Source organism: Stegostoma tigrinum, chromosome 27 (assembly GCF_030684315.1).
Source record: "Stegostoma tigrinum isolate sSteTig4 chromosome 27, sSteTig4.hap1, whole genome shotgun sequence".
Lineage (NCBI taxonomy): Eukaryota > Metazoa > Chordata > Chondrichthyes > Orectolobiformes > Stegostomatidae > Stegostoma > Stegostoma tigrinum.
The window spans coordinates 10,369,693-10,391,505 of NC_081380.1; the positions used below are offsets into that span (position 1 = coordinate 10,369,693).

Here is a 21,813-nt window from a genome sequence, read left to right on the forward strand (position 1 = left end):
TGGAGGATAATTAAGAGTCAACCACATTGCTGTGGGTCTGGAATCATGTGCAGGCCAACCCAGGTAAAGATGGCAGATTTCATTCCCTTAAGGACATTAGTGAACCAGATGGGTTTTTTTAAAACAATAATAGATGACAGTTGATATGGTCAGTATCACTGAGAATAACTGTTCCAGATTTATGAACCAAATTCAAATTTCACTAATTTATTAATCCAGTGACATTGCCACTACACCATCATCTTCCCCTTTACATGCATTAAGTCAAAACCCAATAATGTTGATCTTCCCCAAAGACAATGAATTATTTTTGGTTTAGAGAACTGTCAGTTCTAGTCACTACTGCCGATCTGAACAGTGAAAGGCCAAGATATTAAAAAGTTTTAAAGGGTTGTTGGGGGAGTGCACAGAAATGCCAGAATCTAGTTGAATGGCAAGCAGGCACAATGGGCTGAATGGCCAATTTCTGCTTCTATTTCTTATTCTATTACACACAGCCCGGGCAAATGAGAGAAGACACATGTACCCGCAATATGCTCATCCAGATAGCCAGCACAAAGGGCAGGGGAGTCTTCAAACAAGCAGTGCTGAAAGGTATTTCAATGAGAAGGCACTTCTTCATAAAGGGACCTGAAGGACAATCTCAAACGAAATGACTACTGAAAGGGAGAATCCAATTTTTATTTTTAAAAGACCAACCACTGTGTATGCATATGTGTAGGAGAGAGATCCTCTTCATTATAAATCTCGTCAGGCCATTTGACGAGGGAAGTCATCACTGCCAAGCCTCATAATGTCCTCTTCCAGTGGCCACATATTCTCCTCGGGGGTCATAAAGTCATATAGCAGGTATACAGGCCCTTCGGCCCAACATGTCTATGCCTACCACTAACACTAAACTGCATTAATCCCATTTACATGCACTTGGCCCATAGCCTGCTACACCCTGGCATTTTAAGTACTCATTCAGAGACTTCTTCAATGTTGTAGGAATTTACCACCCTCTCAGGCAGCATGTTCCATATTTCTACTGCCCTTTGGGTGATCACCAGATTGCCTCTAAACCACTTGATTCTCACCTTAAACCTATGCTCTCTGATCTTAGGCACCTCTGCCATGGGGAAGGGATTCTCGTAATTTACACTGTATGTGCCTCCCATAATTCTGTACACCTCAATCAGATACCCTCTTCAACCTCATCTGCTCCAAGGGAAACAACCCCAGCTTATCCAGTCTCTCCTCATAACTGAGACATTTCATCCCAAGCCACAGCTTGGTGCATCTCCTTCTCCAATGCAATCAAGTCTTCCAACTGTGTGGTGTTCAGAACTGCACAGTTTTCCTTATATTGCTTAACCAATGTTTCATAAACTTGTAACAACACTTCTTTGTTCCTATATTCTACGCCCTGGCTAATGAAGACAAGCATCCCATATGACTTCTTCATCATCCTGTCTAGTTGAAGGGATCTATGGGCTTATACAACAAGGTTCTTTTGTTTGTTAGTACTACTTAGAGACCTATCATTCATCATGTATTTCCGTCCCTTGTTAAACCTCCCAAAATGCATCACCTTGCATTTATCAGGATTAAATTCCATCTGCCATTGCTCTACTCAATTTACCAGCTGATCAACATCAGACTATAGCTTGAAATCATCCTTATCACAATCAACAACACCACTAATCTTTATGTCATCTATAAACTTACTAATTATACCTTCTGCATTCACATCGAAGTTGTTAATGTACATAAGAAACAAAGAAGTGCCTGCACTGATCCCTATGCTCCCAGGCTTCCAATTACAAAAACAACTCTCCACCATCACCCTTTCTTCCTATCTGCAAGCCAATTTTGGATCCAGTTTGTCAGCTTGCATTGGATCCCATGGGCTTTTACCTTTGGACCAGCCTTCCACGTGGAACCTTATTGAAGGCCTTACTGAAGGCCATGTAAACCACATCAACTGCCCTACCATCATTAATATATTTAATCACCTTCTAAAAAAAACCTCAATAAACTAGTAAGACTGGTCCTGCTTCCAACAAATCAATGCTAACTATCCCTGACCAATGCCTGCCTTTCCAAGTATTGAATAATCCTGACCTTTAGAATTTTTCCAATAAGTTTGCCACCACTGATATCTGACAAACTAGACTGTAATTACCTGGCCTTGCTCTTCTTGAACAAAGGAATAAGATTCTTTGCTAATTTTATTTGGTGCTGACTCACTGGAGGGTGCTAAAGACATCTTTGGACTGAGTCATCTTTGAGCTGCCTGGGCTGGCAGCATGGCGACCAATCTATATAACGTCTTGCTACACCTCACACCGTTCTTTCCCAATGAACATCAAGAGGTTTGAAAGATTTTGGGGAAAATCAACAAGAATCTAAGTTGAGGAAGAATCAAGAAAGTCAAACAATCTCTTTACTTCATTCCCTGAATTAAATAACAGAGAAGTTGCAGATTACACTTACCTTGAAACAATTGAACTGTATTTCTGCAAAGTGTAAGAAGATAAAATTAAAAGATTTAAGAGAGATAAATACAGAAAAACTTACAGTTAACTCACATCTACCTTAATTGTAGAACACATATCACACTCTTAGGCCACACACCCTTCAAATCTGAGATGGGAGGTGGGGGATTTGTCATTGACCACTGCTGATAGCATATTGAACAATCTCAAAGTCTTCGCTGGGCTGAATTTTATCAGCTGTGTTAAAATCCCAACTGGCTCCAGTTCTAGTCTGGAACCCAGAAGTAGTTGTCAGGTTTTCCCATGCTTTATGGAGTTTTCCTTTATTTTAACTGACCATGTCCCTAAGGAGCACTTTTAGTTCCAAATTTCTTGAACAGCCTGTAGGAGACTGAGCCTAGGATTCTTGATTCAATCAGTAGAGAGAAGACGCTGGTGTAACTCCAACATTGTAAATTTTGGTCGGATTAAACCCACCATCCACCAGAACACCTCCTTCATTCCTGTCCCACTGTCACCCTCACCAGAAACATCCCCACTCCACCTGCCTCCATTCAATTGGTCACCAGCACTCCGAAACATCTAGGTCCCATGGATGCAGAATCCCTTTATTTAGTTCATAAAGATTGGTCACTCTGGTAGTTGTGGCCAATCACTGGTCACAATCTTAGAAGCACAGGATTGGAGTAGGACATTCAACCCATCAAGCCCTACCTGCCATTCAATATAATGACGACTAATCTTCCGGCTGGTGGCCAATAATGGAGTCAGTTGCAGGTGCCCAGTTAAATTTGTCATGGCAGTCAACTGGAGAAGGAGGGGCCTAATGGGAGGGCAGGCAGTGACTAACAGTTCCATTTGGAGAGATAGAACATAGAACATAGAGCATTACAGCACAGTACAGGCCCTTCGGCCCTCGATGTTGTGCCGACCTGTCATACCGATCTCAAGCCCATCTAACCTACACTATTCCATGTACGTCCGTATGCTTATCCAGCGACGACTTAAATGTACCTAAAGTTGGCGAATCAACTACCGTTGCAGGCAAAGCGTTCCATTCCCTTACTACTCTGAGTAAAGAAACTACCTCTGACATCTGTCCGATATCTTTCACCCCTCAATTTAAAGCTATGCCCCCTCGTGCTCGCCGTCACCATCCTAGGAAAAAGGCTCTCCCTATCCACCCTATCTAACCCTCTGATTATTTTATATGTTTCAATTAAGATGTGCGTTGCTGGAGGGGGCAGGAGGAGACCTGAAGGATAGCTCAAAATAGAAGAGCTCATGAAGATCTTCTTTCTCAGCTGTGATAGTGGAAGGCTATGAGGACCTCAAGATGGAAGAATGCGTGTGACTGCTCCTGGGCCCCTGAGAGCCCAGTGGTCCTCCCAATGCTACTGTTCACGTCAATCTCCAGCTCAGATTGCTGAGGTGCTCTCTCCTTTGGAATTTGCAACTAAGTAGGTACTTAACTGGTTATCTGCTGCTGGGGTATTAGGTTTCAGGTTTCAACAAATCTGTCAATCAGTATATTATTATTGTTAACCAATATATTTATATTTATATCATTGATATAAAAATAAGCATATGAGGATTCTGGAGCAAATTTGGCTTTACAATATGATTGAGAGACTCCACAATGTAATGCTGGACACAATAACTGGTGATGGTGCTGGATCCAGTGTATCCTCAGTTACAAAGGACATCAATCAAAGCTCTCTGCTCATCCTCTGCCTCTTTGCTTTGTCTATTTTCCAGCCAAGCTGATTAACTGCACAGCTGATACACCTGACAAGGGTGCCCAGACCAGGTAAAAATCCGAAAGAACTGCAGATGCTATAAATCATGATCAAAAACAGAAGTTGCTGGCAAAGCTTAGCAGGTCTGGCAGCATCTATGAAGAAAAAAAATCAGTGAACATTTTGGGTCCAGTGGCCCTTCCTCAGAACTTGTGAGAAAGGGTCATTGGACCCTAAACTTAACTCTGATTTTTTTCTTCACAGATGCTGCCAGATCTGCTGCGCTTTTCCAGCAACCTCTGCCTGGACTGGGTGGCTGTTTCAATAAACAGTTGCAGTTGTACATATTCTATGATTTTACAGACTTTATACATTACGTTAGAAAGGACAATTATCATGTTATTATCTGCATTACCCTGGTGCATATGTGGATGGTGAGCTTCCATGCTGACAGGTGAGTTTTGAAAATCATGGAAATGTCGATCATTAAAGTGAGATCAATCTCTAGTCAATCAGTTTATTAGGACAACCATAATGATGTACTAAATTGCATCAGATCAGCTTTACAATGAATTCAATTTCACTGTGGGGTACCATAAAGCCAAACACTGTGGGGTTATGCACTCTAACCAAATTTTTCCCATCTTAACCAGGACAGCTGAGGTCACCATGGTATTTAAATTTAAGATAAAGTAATACATCAAAATCCAGGGACTCAGCATGAAATTTATGACTAAAAATCAAACTGATTGTGCAATTATCCATTACCTCATCCCCTAAGTAACAAGGTGTGTCATTCAGTAATGCTGAGTTAAATGTAACTATTTCATCAGTGAAGGGTGAATTTCCATATATTCTTCATCTTTAGCTCTCAGTTGCTTAGGTGTAGAATCACAGAATCCCTACAGTGGAAACAGGCCCTTCGGCCCAACAAGTCCACACTGAACCTCACAGCATCCCACCCAGACCCATCCCACAATAACTCACCTACACCTCTCTGAACACTATGGGTGATTTAGCATGGCCAATCCACCTAAGCTGCACATATTTAGACTGTGGGAGGAAACTGCAGCACCCAGAGGAAACCCACGCTGACACAGGGAGAATGTGCAAACTCCACACAGACAGTTGCCCGAGACTGGAATCAAACCGGGTCTCTGGCGCTGTGAGGCAGCAGTGCTAACCACTGTGCCATCGTGCCACCCCAAGGAAATGGGAAATGGAACAGATGCATCAAACCCAGATCCTACAACAGGGAGTACATTTCTGCTAAATAGTTCAGTCTGCACAGTATTTCTTGTTCCTTTGTGTTCTAATTTTGTATATCCCAAACCAGAATGCCATAAGGGCCATGAATGACATTTCAGGATGGGATTAGAATTGGTAGACATTCGAGTTGGATATCTAACATTATACCACTATTGTATTTGCACCCCATACCTTTCCATTAATCTTTTGAAGTTTCTTTTATATTTCTTTCTTTCTAAAACACAAACTATTCCTTGTACTCAATTGTCTCTTTAGCAATCTCTTAACCAAGCAAGAATTGAAGACAATTAATTTTACTTACTTGGATGAAATCTAAGTGATTTTCATTGCTCAATTTCTTCAATGAAGCCTCAACTTCAGCAAACTGGTTTAAAGATTTGGACATCTCTGCCAATTGTTCATCAATTACTTCAACGGCAGAAGTACATTTTAATTGTACGGTCTCAATGATGTTGGCCTCTTCATCATCAACAAAACTCCTGAGTTCCTGGAATTCCTTCTGAATCACCAACTTAAAGACGTCAGATTCATTCTGGAGAAATACAGAGAACATTTAATATGGGATTCTCCAGAGGGAAAACTGAAGGAAATACTAGAAGTAGAAAAAGCCAGAAGGCAGAAAGGGAGGTTGTAGAGAAGGGTTTGTCCACTGAGTCAGTGTGGGTGGAAGTCAAAAACAGGAAAGGTGCAGTCACTTTATTGGGAGTTTTCTATAGCACGGTGACCAGTGGTGTTCTGCAGTGATCTGATCTGGGATCTCTGCTCTTTGAAATCTTTATAAATGACTTGCATGAGGAAATGGAAAGGTGGGTTAGGAAGTTTGCTGATGACACGAAGGTTGGAGGAGTTATGGACAGTGTGGAGGGCTGTTGTTGGTTGCAACAGGACATTGACAGGATGCAGAGCTGGGCAAAGAAGTAGCAGATAGAATTCAATCCAGAAAAGTGTGATGTGATTCATTCTGGAAGGTCAAATTTAAATGCAGTATACAGGGTTAATAGCAGGATTCTCGGCAGTGTGGAGGAACAGAGGGATCTTGGGGTCCATGTCAATAGATCCCTCAAAGTTGCTACCTAAGTTGAGAGGGTTGTATAGAAGGCGTATAGTGTGTTGGCTTTCATTGGCAGGGGAATTGACTTGAAGAGCCTTGAGGTTATGCTGCAGCTCTATAAAACTCTGATTAGAACACACTCAGAATATTGTGTTTAGTTCTGGTCACCTCATTATAGGAAAGATGTATAAGCTTTAGGGAGGATGTAGAGGAGAATTTACCAGCATGCTGCCTGGACTGGAGAGCAGGTCTTATGAGGAAAGGTTGAGGGAACTAGGGCTTTTTTCATTGGAGCAAAGAAGGATGAGAGCTGACTTGATAGACGTGTACAAGATAATGAGAGGCATAGATAGAGTGGATAGTCAGCGACTTTTTCCCAGGGTGACAGAAATGACTATTACAAGGGGGCATAATTTTAAGGTGATTGGACAAAGGTATAGGGCTGATGTCAGAGGTAGGTTCTTCACACAGAGAGTGATGGGTGTGTGGAATGCGCTGCCAGCAGTGGTAGTGGAGTCAGATATTTTAGAGACATTTTAAGCGACTCTTGGATAGGCACATGGAGGATAATAAAATGTAGGGAATGCAGAGTAGATTGATCTTAGTAGGATAATAGGTCAGCACAACTTAGTGGGCCAAAAGGCCTGTACTATGCTGTAGCGTTCTATGTTAGTGGACAGAATGTGTAGTGTCAGGATTAGAATTTAGGACAATAGACCCTAGGAGGGATTTTGTAAGAAATATCAGAGAGCTCATGACATTGAAACAGAAGGAACAGGAGCAGTTAATTCTGTCCCTCAATCCTGTTCCACATTCCAATAACATCATGGCTGGCCTTCCAGCTTAGTTGCACCTTCCTGCTCTAACACGCTAAAAGAGACGCGTATTTGGTCATTACAAAGAACTGATTAACTCTGCAGCGATCACATTAGTTTGGAAACATGAGAACATGTTGCAATTCTCAAAAGGTGAGATGAAACAGACTCAGACAACCACGGACAAAATGCTAACTTGAGGACTTCATCTCTCACAGCTGGAGATCCCACAGAGAAGACCTATATGCTATCTGAAGGAATGGGTGGAGTGAGCTGCTTTATTCAAAAGCAGTCAGTGCCAGGTCAAAGGATCCAATCTCCATTAAAAATCACCCCATGATATCAGATTAGGTGAATTATGGAGAAGAACGGTATTCCAGTTTCCTCCCACAGTCCAAAGATATGCAATCTAGATGGATTGGCAATGCTGAATTGCCCGTAGTGTTCAGGGATAAGTAGATTAGGTTCATTAGCCACAGGAAATGCAGGGTTACAGGGATGGTGTAGGTGGATGGTTCTGGGTGGGATGCTGTTTGGAGGTCTGGTCTGGACTTATTGGGCCAAATGGCCTTTTCCATACTGTGGGGATTCCATGATTCTACGATTCTGTGACTGGAATGATGGAACATTAAAAAATGACCCTAATATTATCAAAAAGAGACGGCTGGTTGCCTTCAGAGAGGGTAGTTTTGCTCGTTATATGTGAGTGGAGGGACAGGGTTGGTGAAGTGAGTTAAGACAAGTATTCTCTACAGAAATAAACTTTTTTTTGGTCTGGGCCTTCAAATTAAATAGTGTCAAGGACGAAGCTATTACATGTCAAAAAGGGCATAGGAAAGACTTTGCCGTTTATCTCGCCTCTCTGAAAAGTGCATACTTTGCAAATGCCCAATCCTTCAAATTCCATCAGGAGTTCTGTCCTGCCTGGGAAATGCTCGTGAAGATGTCAGCACATAATCTTCAATAAGAGTCGCTCTTAGGACTAAGGTGTCACATATGCAAGTGAGGCATCATAATCCAACGCAGTTCTCATTAAATGTGCATGACTGAATCTCTCACACCACAATGAAAGTCTCAGTTGGATACTAACATATAATTTTCCTGGTGAAAAGTACTCCTAATAAAGGTGTAATAGGTGGGAGTTTTTCAGTTTTCAGTTCCCAGCTCCCCCTACTTTAAATGTGGATTTATCCATTGTAGCAGGGAGTTAGGGTGCTGAGAGGCACAAAACACTCTGATGAACTAAGTCAGAAGATTCTGGAAGGAATCTTAACATTCTGGACATTTTGTATTGTGGAAAAAATAATTAAGTGTCCAAGTTAAGTATTCACAGTGTTAATTATTCTGCTGTATTACTTTGTATTTTTATAATACAGCATTTTCAATAAATGTGATACGTGTTTTAACCTGAAAAATACATAATCTTGAATGTGATGTTTTCTATCTTTTGGAGAGATCATGAAAATATGATGGGCAATATCCAAATAGATTGGTAAAGGGTTCTTCCTTATCCTGTAGCTTTTCTTTCTCATTCAGACAATGTACAATGGTATATATTTGTGATTTCCTGTAGCCTAGTAGTTACATGTGGATTATAGCAGTCTGCTATTCCCATCACACAGTTATTGAAGAACACATTTCAGAACACACTGACTGGGGTATCAGTCAGATCTGCTCCTAAACTGATAATGCAATTTATGGACTACTTATCGATTTATATCATATTTTATATCATCGAGGAATATTGCTGAGATGATCTCTTCACAAAGTATGCACTGGACCTCATAAACAATCTCCAGTACTTCAAACTCACAATGATACGGGTCTTGTTGTGTATCAACTTGTTCATTTGCCCCTCCATGCTGTTCTTTTGCGTCTGAACTCCTGTTATGAGCAAAGCCAGTTGTTCCTGTGAAGAAATGGAATATTAATTAGGATGCAGCTAAAATTTCTGGATAGGATCAATACAAATATTCAGGATGTGAGTTTGCTCGCTGAGCTGGAAGGTTTGTTTTCAGACGTTTCGTCACCATTCTAGGTAACATCATCAGTGAGCCTCCAACGAAGCACTGGTGTAATGTCCCGCTTTCTATTTATCTGTTTAGGTTTCCTTGGGTTCGTGATGTCATTTCCTGCGTTGGTGATGTCATTTCCTGTTCTTTTTCTCAGGGGATGGTAGATTGGCTCCAAATCAACGTGTTTGTTGATGGAGTTCCGGTTGGAATGCCATGCTTCTAGGAATTCTCGTGCGTGTCTCTGTTTGGCTTGTCCTAGGATGGATGTGTTGTCCTTATCAAAGTGGTGTCCTTTTTTATCTGTATCTTTATCATCCAACCCAAACTTTGGGTCCGCTATGTGGATGACACCTTTGTCATCACTAAACAAAACAAATTAGAGGAAACCTTCAAGACCGTCAATAATACCCTGACTGGCATAACATTCACAAAAGAGGAGGAAAACAACAATAAACTGCCATTCCTAGATGTCACAGTAGAGCGAACAGTCAATGGGGAACTTCAAACCAGCGTCTACAGGAAAACAACACATACGGACCAAATACTGAACTACAGGAGCAACCATCCCAACACCCACAAACGAAGCTGCATTAGAACATTATTCCAATGAGCCACCACACACTGCAGCACAGAGGAACTACACAGAGCAGAGGAAAATCACCTATACAGCGTATTCAAAAAGAATGGGTACCCTATGAACACAGTCCGCCAATTCCTCAGCAATAAACCCAAACAAACAGACAAAACGGGCTCAGAAACCATAACCACTCTCCCCTACATCAAAGATATTTTCGAAATGACTGCCAGACTACTCGGACCTCTTGGCATCAGGGTTGCCCTCAAACCCACCAACACACTAAAACAGCAGCTAATGAACTTAAAAGACCCTATACAAACAACAAAGAAAACGAACGTCATCTACAAAATACCTTGCAAGAACTGTGACAAACACTACATTGGACAAACTGGCAGAAAGTTAGCCACCAGGATACGTGAACATCAACTAGCCACAAAACGACATGACCCACTATCACTCGTATCCTTACATACAGATGAGGAAGGACACCACTTTGATTGGGACAACACATCCATCCTAGGACAAGCCAAACAGAGACATGCACGAGAATTCCTAGAAGCATGGCATTCCAACCGGAACTCCATCAACAAACACATTGATTTGGAGCCCATCTACCATCCCCTGAGAAAAAGAACAGGAAATGACATCACCAATGCAGGAAATGACATCACCAACCCAAGGAAACCTAACCAGATAAATAGAAAGTGGGACATAACACCAGTGCTTCGTTGGAGGCTCACTGATGATGTTACCTAGAATGGTGATGAAACGTCTGAAAACGAACCTTCCAGCTCAGCGAGCAAACTCACATCCAGAACCTCAACCTGAGCTACAAATCTTCTCAAAACTCACTAACAAATATTCAGAGTGAGGAATTCTCTTCTGTGACAAAGTTTCCTTAGCTCATCACATCACCCATGAATTTCTGGCATTCTCACATCCGATATTTGTAAAGATTTATAACCACCATGAGGGCAAATTAGTGGGATTACATATCAAGCTCAGGGTGTACATGAAGTCACTTCAGAATCCAAATAAGTGCGACCCATTGCTACAAGTGGTGGTCTTACACTTTTATCGTGTAAGATGTCAGCATTGGATGTTATCAGATAAAGCTCAAAGGGAATCAAGGAATGTTGTGTTCCTTAACCTACTTAAGTACAATTATTCCTGTAAAACTAGGTTATTCTTCTATTATATAGATTGTCTTACCTATCTTAGTCAGCCTAAAACAATCAGCTGATGAAATGTCCCCAAATGTCAATGTTTTAAGGAAGTTTCACATACACAGACAGCAGAAAGGCAGACAAATAAATGACAGAACAGCAAAAGGTCACAAAGAATAGCTTCCAAACATTTAAACTGGAATTTTAATTGGGTAGTTCTTTTAGTACAATTACAGATAAATGAGTGCTGCAGGAACAAGTAAAGCATCATCTCAATATCCGCAGCATTGTACAGAGATATAATGGTCACCCACTACTTTCTTCACCCACCAGCTATATCCCCTCCTCACACACTTGTGTGGCTAATGTTGGTGAAATGAACTGCCCGGTGAAATAAACAGACCAGGAAGTCTTCTACTTCGGTCCCCATTAGGTGCATTCAACTGGGGCTTAACAATCAGTAATGCCTCATGATTGAGTGAGAGTAGTAAATATTTACTAGGTTTCATTCACTGTCTAATAACCCCATTGTTGTATGGTTCTGACTCAGAAACACTGCTCCCAGATTTTGATGATGCATCAGTTCAGAGGCTGAGGTTCTCTTTGCTAGCAAACAGGAAAGTGGCAGGTTGTCTATCTAGCCTGACTTCAGTGAACTTCCCAGAGAGGATATCATTGAAATTCTTTGGGAATACTACTGAAAGCCTACTCAGGTGCTTGGAAATTTGATACCAACGACGGGGTAAGAAATGGTTATTGCTGCTCCAAGAATCAGACTCACAGAGAACAAGAAAATTAGCCTTGACAACAAAACAAAATTTACATGACAAAATCTGCCGAAGTAGAACTAGTTCTGCATTCTACCATAATTAACTCATGATTCTCATTTGGATCTTTACATCCTCTAAGATGTTGTATCTCTGTCAGAAACAATGGGCATTTCCTGAAGACTGGCATAAACAGTGTCCAATGTTATCAGCGCAACAGCCATGAAATATTGCATTATTAAAGCTTCATCTAGATAAGGCCATATTTGAGCTGGGGCGTCTGGTGCAAGTGATGGCAGAAAATGTGGCTAGCTCTAAAATAATTATGGAATCTGTATACTGGGGGTGCCGCTAAGGCCCACCTCCCAACAAATCAATGAATACTGCTAGTCCATTGGAAAGACAAATCCTGCTTACTGTCTAAACTCATACACCATTGACAACCTGGAAAAGATTACTTAAAGACTACTTAAAGCTGAGGGTATAACTTAGAAACACAGCACAATATGTATGAATGCTTAAAGTGCTTCTTCCAAATGCCATTGCTAAATTTAAAACAGGAAATAACCCAAAACAAGGGAACGTCTCTGACGGCAATTTCAAGCATAAAATTCAGGTTGTGAATTTTGATTCATAGAATTGGCTAATGTATTAGGATTTCCTAACAGGTTCATTTTACAAATTCTTTGAAATGTAAATCCAAATGTAATATTTCATTAATATTTGTGTGTGCGTATGAAAATACACTAATGCAAAGATTGATCAATGAGATATACAGGCCCAGTTGATTCACTTTCTTAGGTAATACAAGCTCAGCAATCTATAGATAGATGCAGTGCTCCACACGCATTTCTATTTACTATTTATACAAACTAATCATTGTCAAGAAAATAATACTACCTTTCTACGACAGTAAACACCTGCAATCTTTCATTGCCATCAACTTTTCTTCCCCTGGCCTTCTTTGTCCCTTTACATATGTACAGAAGCTTAAGATATAAATAGAGTGTAACAACCAAGTTTGGAGGATTCTTTTCCTTGTCCCATTTCTCCAATGGTCATAACAAAGTTTACATTTAAAAATGGAGGTTAGCGACTTCATATGACACTGCATAAAACTCAGTATCAGATTCACATCAGCCAAACTCCTTTAGTTTATTGTGAACAAAACTTACACTTGTCCAGATAAGTGCAGCACCTCCAACACTCAAGAAGCTTGACATCATCCAGGACAAAGTAACTCACTTGATTGGCACCATATCCACAAACATCCACTCTCTCCACCACTAATGCAAAGTAGCAGCAGTGTGTACTATTTAAAGGAGTCCATTATTAGGGATGAGATTGTGGAGTATTTGGAAGTGAATAGAAAATAGGGCTGAATCAGCACGGCGTCGTCAAGCACAGGTAGTGACTGAAAAATGCGTTGGAATTTTTTGAGGAGGTAACGACAAAGGAGAGCCAGTGGGCATCATCTATTTGGATTTCCAGAAGGCCTTTGACAAGGTACTGTGCAGAATGCTGCTAAATTAGATAACAGCCTATGGTGTTTGGGGCAAGGCATGGATAGAAGATTTGCTGACTGGAAGAAGGCAGAGAGTTGGGATAAAAGAATCTTTTTCTGGATGACAGCCGGTGACTACTGAAGTTCTGCAGGGATCAGTGTTGAAACCACAACTATTCACATTATACATTAGCCGATCTGGATGGAGGAACAAGGGCATTGTTGCTAAGTTTGCAGATGACACACAGATAGGTGGAGGGACAGATAATGTTGAGGAAGTGGGGACACTACTGAAGGACTTGGGCAGGCTATGAGTGAACAAAGAAGTAACAGTTGTAATTCAATGTGGCAAAGCGTGAGGTTATGCACTTTAGTAGGTAGAATAGAGGACTATTTTCCAAATGGGGAAAGGCTTCGGAAATCTGAAACACAAATGGACTTGAGAGTCCTAGCTCAGAGTTCTCTTACACTTAACATGCACATTAATCTGGCAGTTAAGTAGGCAAATGCAATGTGAGTATTCATTTCAATAGGGCTAGAATACAACAGCAGGGATGTACTGCTGAGGCTGTATAAGGCTTTGGTCAGAACATATTTACAATATTGTGAGCAGTTTTGGGCCTCATATCTAAGGAAGGATGTGCTGGTCTTGGAGGGGATCCAGATGAGTTTTACAAGAATAATCCCAGGGATGAAGGGCTCGTCATTTGAGGAGCAGTTGAGGACTCTGGCTCTGTACTTGATGGAGTTTATAAAGATGGGGGAGGGGATCTTATTGAAACTTACAGAATACCAACATACCTGGTTAGAGTGGATGTGGAGGAGATGTTTCCATTAGTTGGATAAACTAGGATCGGAGGACACACCTCACAGCAAAGGGATGACTCATTTGAACTGAGATGAGGAGAGATTTCTTCAACCAGAGGGTGGTTAATCTTTGGAATTTATTGCTGCAAATGACTGAGGAGGCCAAGTCAATAAGTCTATTTAAGTCAGAGATAGATACATTCTTGATTAGTTAGGGGATCAAGGGTTCTAGGCAGAAGGCAGGAGAATAGGTTGAAAAACATATCAGCCATGATTGAATGGCAGAGTAGACCCGATGGGTCAAATGACCTCATTCTGCCTCTATATTGTATGGCCTAAGATGTAATGCAAAAATTCACCAATAAATTATATAAGTCATGTATAAATGATGTGGAGGAAGGAAGCAAATGTACTGTCGCCAAATTTGCAGATGACATAAAAATATGTGGCAAGGCAGATTATGACAGGGCTCCAAACAGTTTACAAACAGACATTTGATTGGTTAAGCAAATGGACAATAAGTTGGCAAAGGCAGTATAATATGGGAAAATATAAAGTTTTCATTTTTGAAGGGAGAACAAATGGATGGAGTGTTATTTTAATAGAGAAAAGCTGCAGAAAGCTGCAACACTAAGCGACTTGGGGAGCTCATGCTTGAAACACACAGAGCTAGCACACAGGTACAGCAGGTAATCAGGAAGGCTAATGAATGTTGGTGATTATTTCAACAGGGTTGCAGTAAAGAGTGGGGAAGTCTTACTGTGACCGTACAAAGTGCAGATGAGATCACATCTGGAGCACTGTGAGAAGTTTTGGTCCCTTTATTTAAGAAAATATTTTATTTCATTGAAGACAGCTCAGCGTTCACTACGAATGATCCCTGGTACGGAGAGATTGTCTTAGGAGCAAAGGTTATTCAGGTTGGACTCTACTCATTGAAATTTAGAAGAATGAGAAGTGATCTCATTGAAACATATAGGACTCTTAAGGCTATTCACAGGGTAAATGCTGAGATGATACCTCCCTTCACAGGAGAGTCTAGGACCTGAGAATACAGTCTTAGAATTAAGGGTGCCAACTTAAAAGTGGGAAAATGAAGAATTTCTTCTCTCAGAGAGTTGAGAGTCTTTGGAACTCCTTGCCACAGAGAGCTGTGGGGACAGAGTCATGGCATATATTTATGCTTGAAATTGATAGATTCTTGATTAGTAAGGCAGTGAAAAGTCAGGAAAATGGTCGTGAAGGATGTTGGATTGTCTATTATCCTATTGAATAATGGAGCTGCTTGAGGTGCCAAATAGCCTACTCCTGTTCTCAGAGATAGTACAAACTGCAGATGCTGGAATCAGAGATATCATAGTGTGGAGCTAGAGGAACACAGCAGACCAGGCAGCATCAGAGGAGCAGGATGGACTGATAGTCTTAAGTCAGCAACTCCTCCACTGTCACAGTTCACAGCAATGCTGTTTCTGCACATACACACTCATTACTCCGCCTAACAGTGGTGCTACCAATAAACACAGCATTTCTGGAGATGATGTTGATGTCAAATCCTTCGTATGAAACCTCCATTTGCAGTGATAAGGTCTTCCTGTCAGTTTCCAACCCTGAAATGTTGATAGGAAGAGATCCAGAAAAAAAAAGAGAGGGAAGGCATGGTCTGTTATTTCAGCCACCTTATCTCTCCAGCTCTGTGTGCAAAAAGATATTTATTTCACTCACAAAGCCTGGTCATGTGACCTATCTCTGAAGGCATTCCAAGCTCAGTCACTCCTGATGAGGAGCTTGTGTTCTTTACAAATGCACACTTTTCCCTGCCATAACCTGTTTTGCAATATGTCCTTTCCAGAAAAATACATAACATAGATGCTTTTCCAGTCAATGATATTCTAAATTAATATTTCAGATGACACATACTCAGAACAAGGGATGGAATGTTGTTGTCCTGATTCTCTGCCCTATATTCACAATCAGCACAGTTTCAGCGCATGGAATCATCAATGTAAAATACAAATTGAAATAAAAGATACCGGTACCTGGCTCACCGTTTTAACATTTTACAGATCACATGTAATTTAGGTCCATCCTAGACTTTGCTCCAGTACTTTCAAATGCTATGATACTTTAAAAACTGTTTTCTAACTTAATGGTAATCGAGCCAAGCCTTGATCCTTAAACTTGTAACAATCTGCTTCAGGCTTTGCCATGAATTTTTGACTGTTATGAGGGAGTATGACAACAGATTTTGCAAATCACTTTCATGGCTTTAAGCATTTACCCTACTGCATTATTTTTCACATAAATGTCAACAAAAAATCTTATGAAGTCTGCAATTTGAATGTTAAAAGGTAGAAAGTGAATTGCATGATAATGATATTTACCTTCATTCTCTCATACACACTCGAGAGTGGTGTTATTTTATGCTGCTTGTGTTGTCCGATGATTCCACAGAGCCCACATATTATCTGCTGGTCCTTCTCACAGTACAGACTCAGCGGATTGTGATGATCCCTGCAATTTTCCTGGTCACCACTGGACCCATTCATTACCATCAGGGTGTCGATGACACGAGCCAGAGAAACATTGGGAGAAGAGCTTCTGCTGTCCACTGCCTTTCGACACACAGGGCAAGTGAAACAACTGGCCAGATTTCCAGAAAGGGAGTGGATGCAGTTCTTACAGTAGCTGTGACCACATTGCAGCATTAAGGGCTGTTTGAAGATCTCCAGACAAATGGGACACAGGAGATGGTCCTCCAGGCATTGAAAGTTCTGCCTTGCAGCCATGTTTAAACTTCAATTGTAATCGCCCTCTCCTCGTGTTAACTAGGTTGTGGCCCTTATCTTTGTTCCAGCAGTTTGGAGGAAGGTACCTTCAGGCACCATAATCATATGATCCTGTTTTCATTAAAACTGCTTTATATACATTGTGGATTCCATTATATTTAGGTCGTTTTCAGTGCATGTCTTTGAAATATTAAACTATCCTAACTTTGCTATTACCTCCTTTCTCTCTATTCTAAATTTTCTCTCAGAATCATAATTGCAATTCTACAGGTTGTGGCTGTTTTCTGACACCTCACGTTATGAACTCAAAGTCTGAAGTTTTTCCTTTAGTTTATTAGGTATTCCTGTGGATTACAGGGTATCTTTACTACTCAACATCAATTTATGTTGCTTTACTACAGCCCCTGGCTCATGCTAGCACACTTTTTGCTGTGGTAAATCTCAATCCAGAAATGTGACAATATTAAACGAGACTGGCACAGTCTTCAATGCATTGCTGGGGGAGGGCTGTTGTAGAAACCTCTTCATTGGATGACACATTAAGGGCCTGTCTGGCCTCACAGCAGGATACAACAGATTCCATAGTTCTACGCAAAGTGGGGGTGTTCTCTCAATATCCTCACTGGCACATATTAGCCTTTAGTTAACACTTAGCCCTGAACCATCACCTGAACAAGTAATTTATTTAATCGCGATTTATAGGAAATTGCTATGCATTTCTTACCTGACAACAATGGCAATGTTTTTTCTTTTAGCTGCAAAGCAAGACATCCTGTGTTTGGGAATGACATGATGTAAGTCAATTTTCTTTTCTTTTACTGGACATTGTGATCATTGACAAAACAACAAGAGATGCATCCACCTGCATTTGGATTGACAGTGGGACAAATTGTAAATCAGTGAACTAATTTATTTTGCATGAAGCTTATGAATAAACAGAAGTAGTTTTTCATGAGTTTGACTTTGCGGTAACGTTGAAACAAACAATAAGAGAACAATCATTTCTAGGAATCTTGTTGGACAAGTAAGTGCTGAAGTACAAGAGCAAATGGTCCGTACAACTTAATCCATTAGCAACCTATATAGACCAAATACGCATGACAATAACTAAATCAAATAATCAGATCAAATAATTCATATCTATGGGAGAGACAAAAAGCCAATGCTCAATTGTGAAAATTTCCTTTTTGACCCTTGAGCCAGGGACAGGAAATACAGAGCAAAAGGGAAGACAGGAAGAAGAAGAGAAAGGCAGGTATTAGACAGAATAGGGAACTGACAAAGGGAAGGGAATAAGGGAGTAAAGGAATGGGAAGAGAAGGAAAATGGGAGGTAGGAATTGGGAGAGAAAGTCCCAAGGACCAGATGAAACATAAGTGAGTGGGAAGAGCTCAAGTACCAAAAATAATTCAGCATGATAAAATTCTCTCAATGTGTGGTTAGGATTTAGGTTGGCAAGCTTTCTCTCATCAGAGCAGTGGGGAGGGACCAAGGCTTCCAGTTGCAGAGGATGACAGAAAGCCTAGCTATGAATCTCACTGAGTAGGGGAATCAAGGAAAGGGCTTGGGGCCAATTATATTGCAACATTATGCACACTGGCAAGAGCTTAAAGGACAGAGGTCAACAGCAGAGTTAGAAATTAGCCACATTTGCTTGACTGCCCCAAAAACACACTTAACAAGTATAGGTAATTATTGGGCAAGCAGAAATTTTGGCTAATTATATATAGAAAAGATTGAAGCCATTGTCTTGCCACAGAGTCACCATCTCTCTCCATGGCCATTGTCTAATTTGAACTAAAACTAATCACAATATTGCAGTGCTATTTGACCCTGAGGTAAGCATCCAACCTCAAATACTCTCCGTCATAAGATCATTTACTTTCACCTCCACAATATTACCAATTCCATCCAGTGTCAGCTTATCTACTGCTAGAACTCTCATATAGTTTAACATTAAAGATAATTCATGATGTGGTGAAAGACACCATAATCCCAGAGCACCATAGACTTGCTCTCTCATTAGAGATGCCTCCAACTGATGATGAGTTTCATCTAAGGGTCACCACACTTCAGGCAAGGGTGAAATTGAGAAGGCATAGGCATGAATTGAAACTGCAATTTTAACATTGCTCTACATCATTGACTAGCCAACCAAGCTAAGTAAATTAACTAATAACTTGTGTATTACCACTAAATTTGACTATTCCAATGTGCCTGTGGCCAGCCCCCCAACATGGCAATATGGAAGGAGAATTAGGCCATTTGGCCCATTGGGTCTGATCCATCGTTTGATCATGGCTGATATATTTCTCAACCCCATGTTTCTGCCTTCTTCTCATAACCTTTGATTCCCTTACTAATCAAGAAATCTCTCACATTGTACTCTTTGTAAACTTCAGATCACCCAAGTCTCTGCTGTCTGTATCCTAACTTAAATCAAGTCCCATTTGCCCCTCAACCTATGCTTGGTGATCCAGGCTCCTGGTTCAACTTCCTTGTATTCAAATCGTTGAGTGGTACCACCCTTCTCTGTATCTGTAATGTTTTTCAACCACAACCATCCTCAACCAGCTGAGAACAATGTTGTCCACCAAATCTGGCCTCTTGCACATCCCCAATTTTAATTACTTCATCAGTATTGCCCAATCTTACCGCTTCCTGTCACTCAACCTTTTAGCATTCCCTCTTTGAACTTCTATCTCTCATAATTCTTGTTTAAGATACCCCTAAAAGGTTACTTCTTTGACCAAACAGTCTAGTTAGTCAGCAGTTTAATTCTGTCAATGAGCTCTGATGAAGAGTCATCTAGACTCGAAATGTTAGCTTGTTCTCTCTCCAGTGATGCTGCCTGACACACTGTGATTTCCAGCAATTTTTGTTTTCAGTACAAACTCAAGCATCTGCTTGAATTTGCTCTTAACTTCTGTCAATCACTTTCAAGTTGTTTTTGAGATAGCTCCTACAAAGTGTCTTGAAATATTCTACCGTATTAAAGGTGTAATGTGAATGCAAGCTTTTCTTGGCATTTCTACATTTCAAAAAATAGATCACTCTCCACCTTTAAAATATATACTTCTTTCAGTAACATGACAGTTAAGACGTGCCTTTCTTTAATACCTGATCAGAGGCTCCAATGTACAATCTAACTGTGTCTCAATATAAATTCAAAAACTAGGAGGATCCTAGTTAAACTCAGGTTGTTTAACAGCACAGATGGGAGCCAAACATGCAGTAAACTGAAGTCACCAGTCTCTGTGACAATACACAAGACGAATGTATGTGAATCACAGCCACAATTGTAACATTTTCTGCAGCAAGAGAATCCAAACTGTCAATTTTACTGTTGCACTGCATATTGTACTCCAATTTTTATTTCCACTGACCATTGTCATCTGATCAATTTAGGCATTAATTTATTAGTTGTTATCATCGATAGACTCAGTTCTGAAGCAAAATAATTAAAGTATTACCAAACTATTTACTGCACAGGACCTCCCCAGTTCCTGAAATAGATCCAGTCATATCATGTTAATCTGTACATGGCAAACAATGTTTTCATGTGATTGTTGGGGACATCACCTCTGAGAGGTGCACTTTAAAGGTGTGTTTTATTTTTAAGTATCTAGAAATATTTTTATAAAGCATCACTGTTTTTCACCTTGCTGAAGCAATTATTATAAACCCCAGATAGTAAGCGGCTTGTCTCAGCAATAACAACCAACCTTTAGCATCTTTAATGTCATGAAATGCCTTGAGGCATTACAGAGGGGCCACATTAGCAGACAAAATGCAACAAAAGTTTGATTGAGGGAGATTTAAGGGAGAATCTTAAAGGATCAAAGTGAAAGTGGATAGGTTTCCAGAGCTTAGAGTCTTGCTGAGGCCAAAGACACAAGCAACAATGGTGGAGCAAGTAAAATATGTGATGGTCAAGAGGCAAAAGTCAGATAGGCACAGATATGTTTGTGGGCTGGAGGAGATTATACAAACAGGATAGTGAAGGACCGTGGACTGGTTTGAAAATAAGAATGGGGAATTTTAAAATTGAGGCATTGCTTAATTGGCGACCTGACTAGACAGGGAGCTCAGGTATGATGGAACAACAGGGCTTAGATTTGGATGGATGAACACAAGTTTATAGAGCATAGAATAAGGAATAGAAATATGGAATAGTATGGATTAGAGGTAGTCAGCATGGTTTTGTGTGTGGGAAATCAAGTCTCACAAATTTGATTTAAGCTTTTTGAAGAGGTGACCAAGAGGATAAGATAAAGGCACAGCAGGAGACATTGTCTATGTAGACTTTAGCAAGGCCTTCGACAAGGTTCTGCGTAGTAGATTGGTTAATAAAGTCACATCATCTGGGATCCAGGGACAGCTAACCAATTGGATGTGATATTGGCTTGATGGTAAGGAGACAGAGGGTTGTGGTGAAGGGTTCTTGTTCAAACTGGAGGCCTATGAACTGCAGTGTGCCACATGCACTGGTGCTGGGTCCCTTGTTGTTCTTCATTCATACAAACGATTTGGATGAGAATATGGGAGGCATGGTTAGTAAGTCTGTGGATGACACTACCACTGGTGGTATACTGGACAGTGAAGAAGGTTATCTAAGAGTACTATGGGATCTTGATCTACTGGGTCAATGGGCCGAGGAATGGCAGATGGAGTTTAATTTAGATAAATGTGAGGTGTTCTATTCTAGTTAGACGAGCAAGGACAGAACTTACACAGTTAATCGTAGGGCCCTGGGGAGTGTTTTAACAGAGAGACCTAGCGGTGCAGATACACAGTTCCTTGAAAGTAGTGTCATCAGTCGAAAGGGGGATGAAGA

At 40.7% G+C, this 21,813-nt stretch overlaps 1 protein-coding gene across 1 annotated transcript in view; it reads right to left on the bottom strand.

Moving 5' to 3' along the window:
- Positions 1-17,006, bottom strand: part of LOC125464645 (E3 ubiquitin-protein ligase TRIM50-like) — a 39,244-nt gene extending 22,238 nt beyond the window's left edge. The window contains exons 1-4 of the mRNA XM_048557286.2: positions 16,572-17,006; positions 9,168-9,263; positions 5,790-6,020; positions 2,479-2,501 (exon numbers count right to left, since the gene is read on the bottom strand). Of these exons, the coding sequence (XP_048413243.1) occupies positions 2,479-2,501; positions 5,790-6,020; positions 9,168-9,263; positions 16,572-16,976 (755 nt within the window). The 5' untranslated portion in view covers positions 16,977-17,006. The remainder of the gene's footprint in view (positions 1-2,478; positions 2,502-5,789; positions 6,021-9,167; positions 9,264-16,571) is intronic.
- Between the last annotated feature and the right edge of the window lie 4,807 nt (positions 17,007-21,813).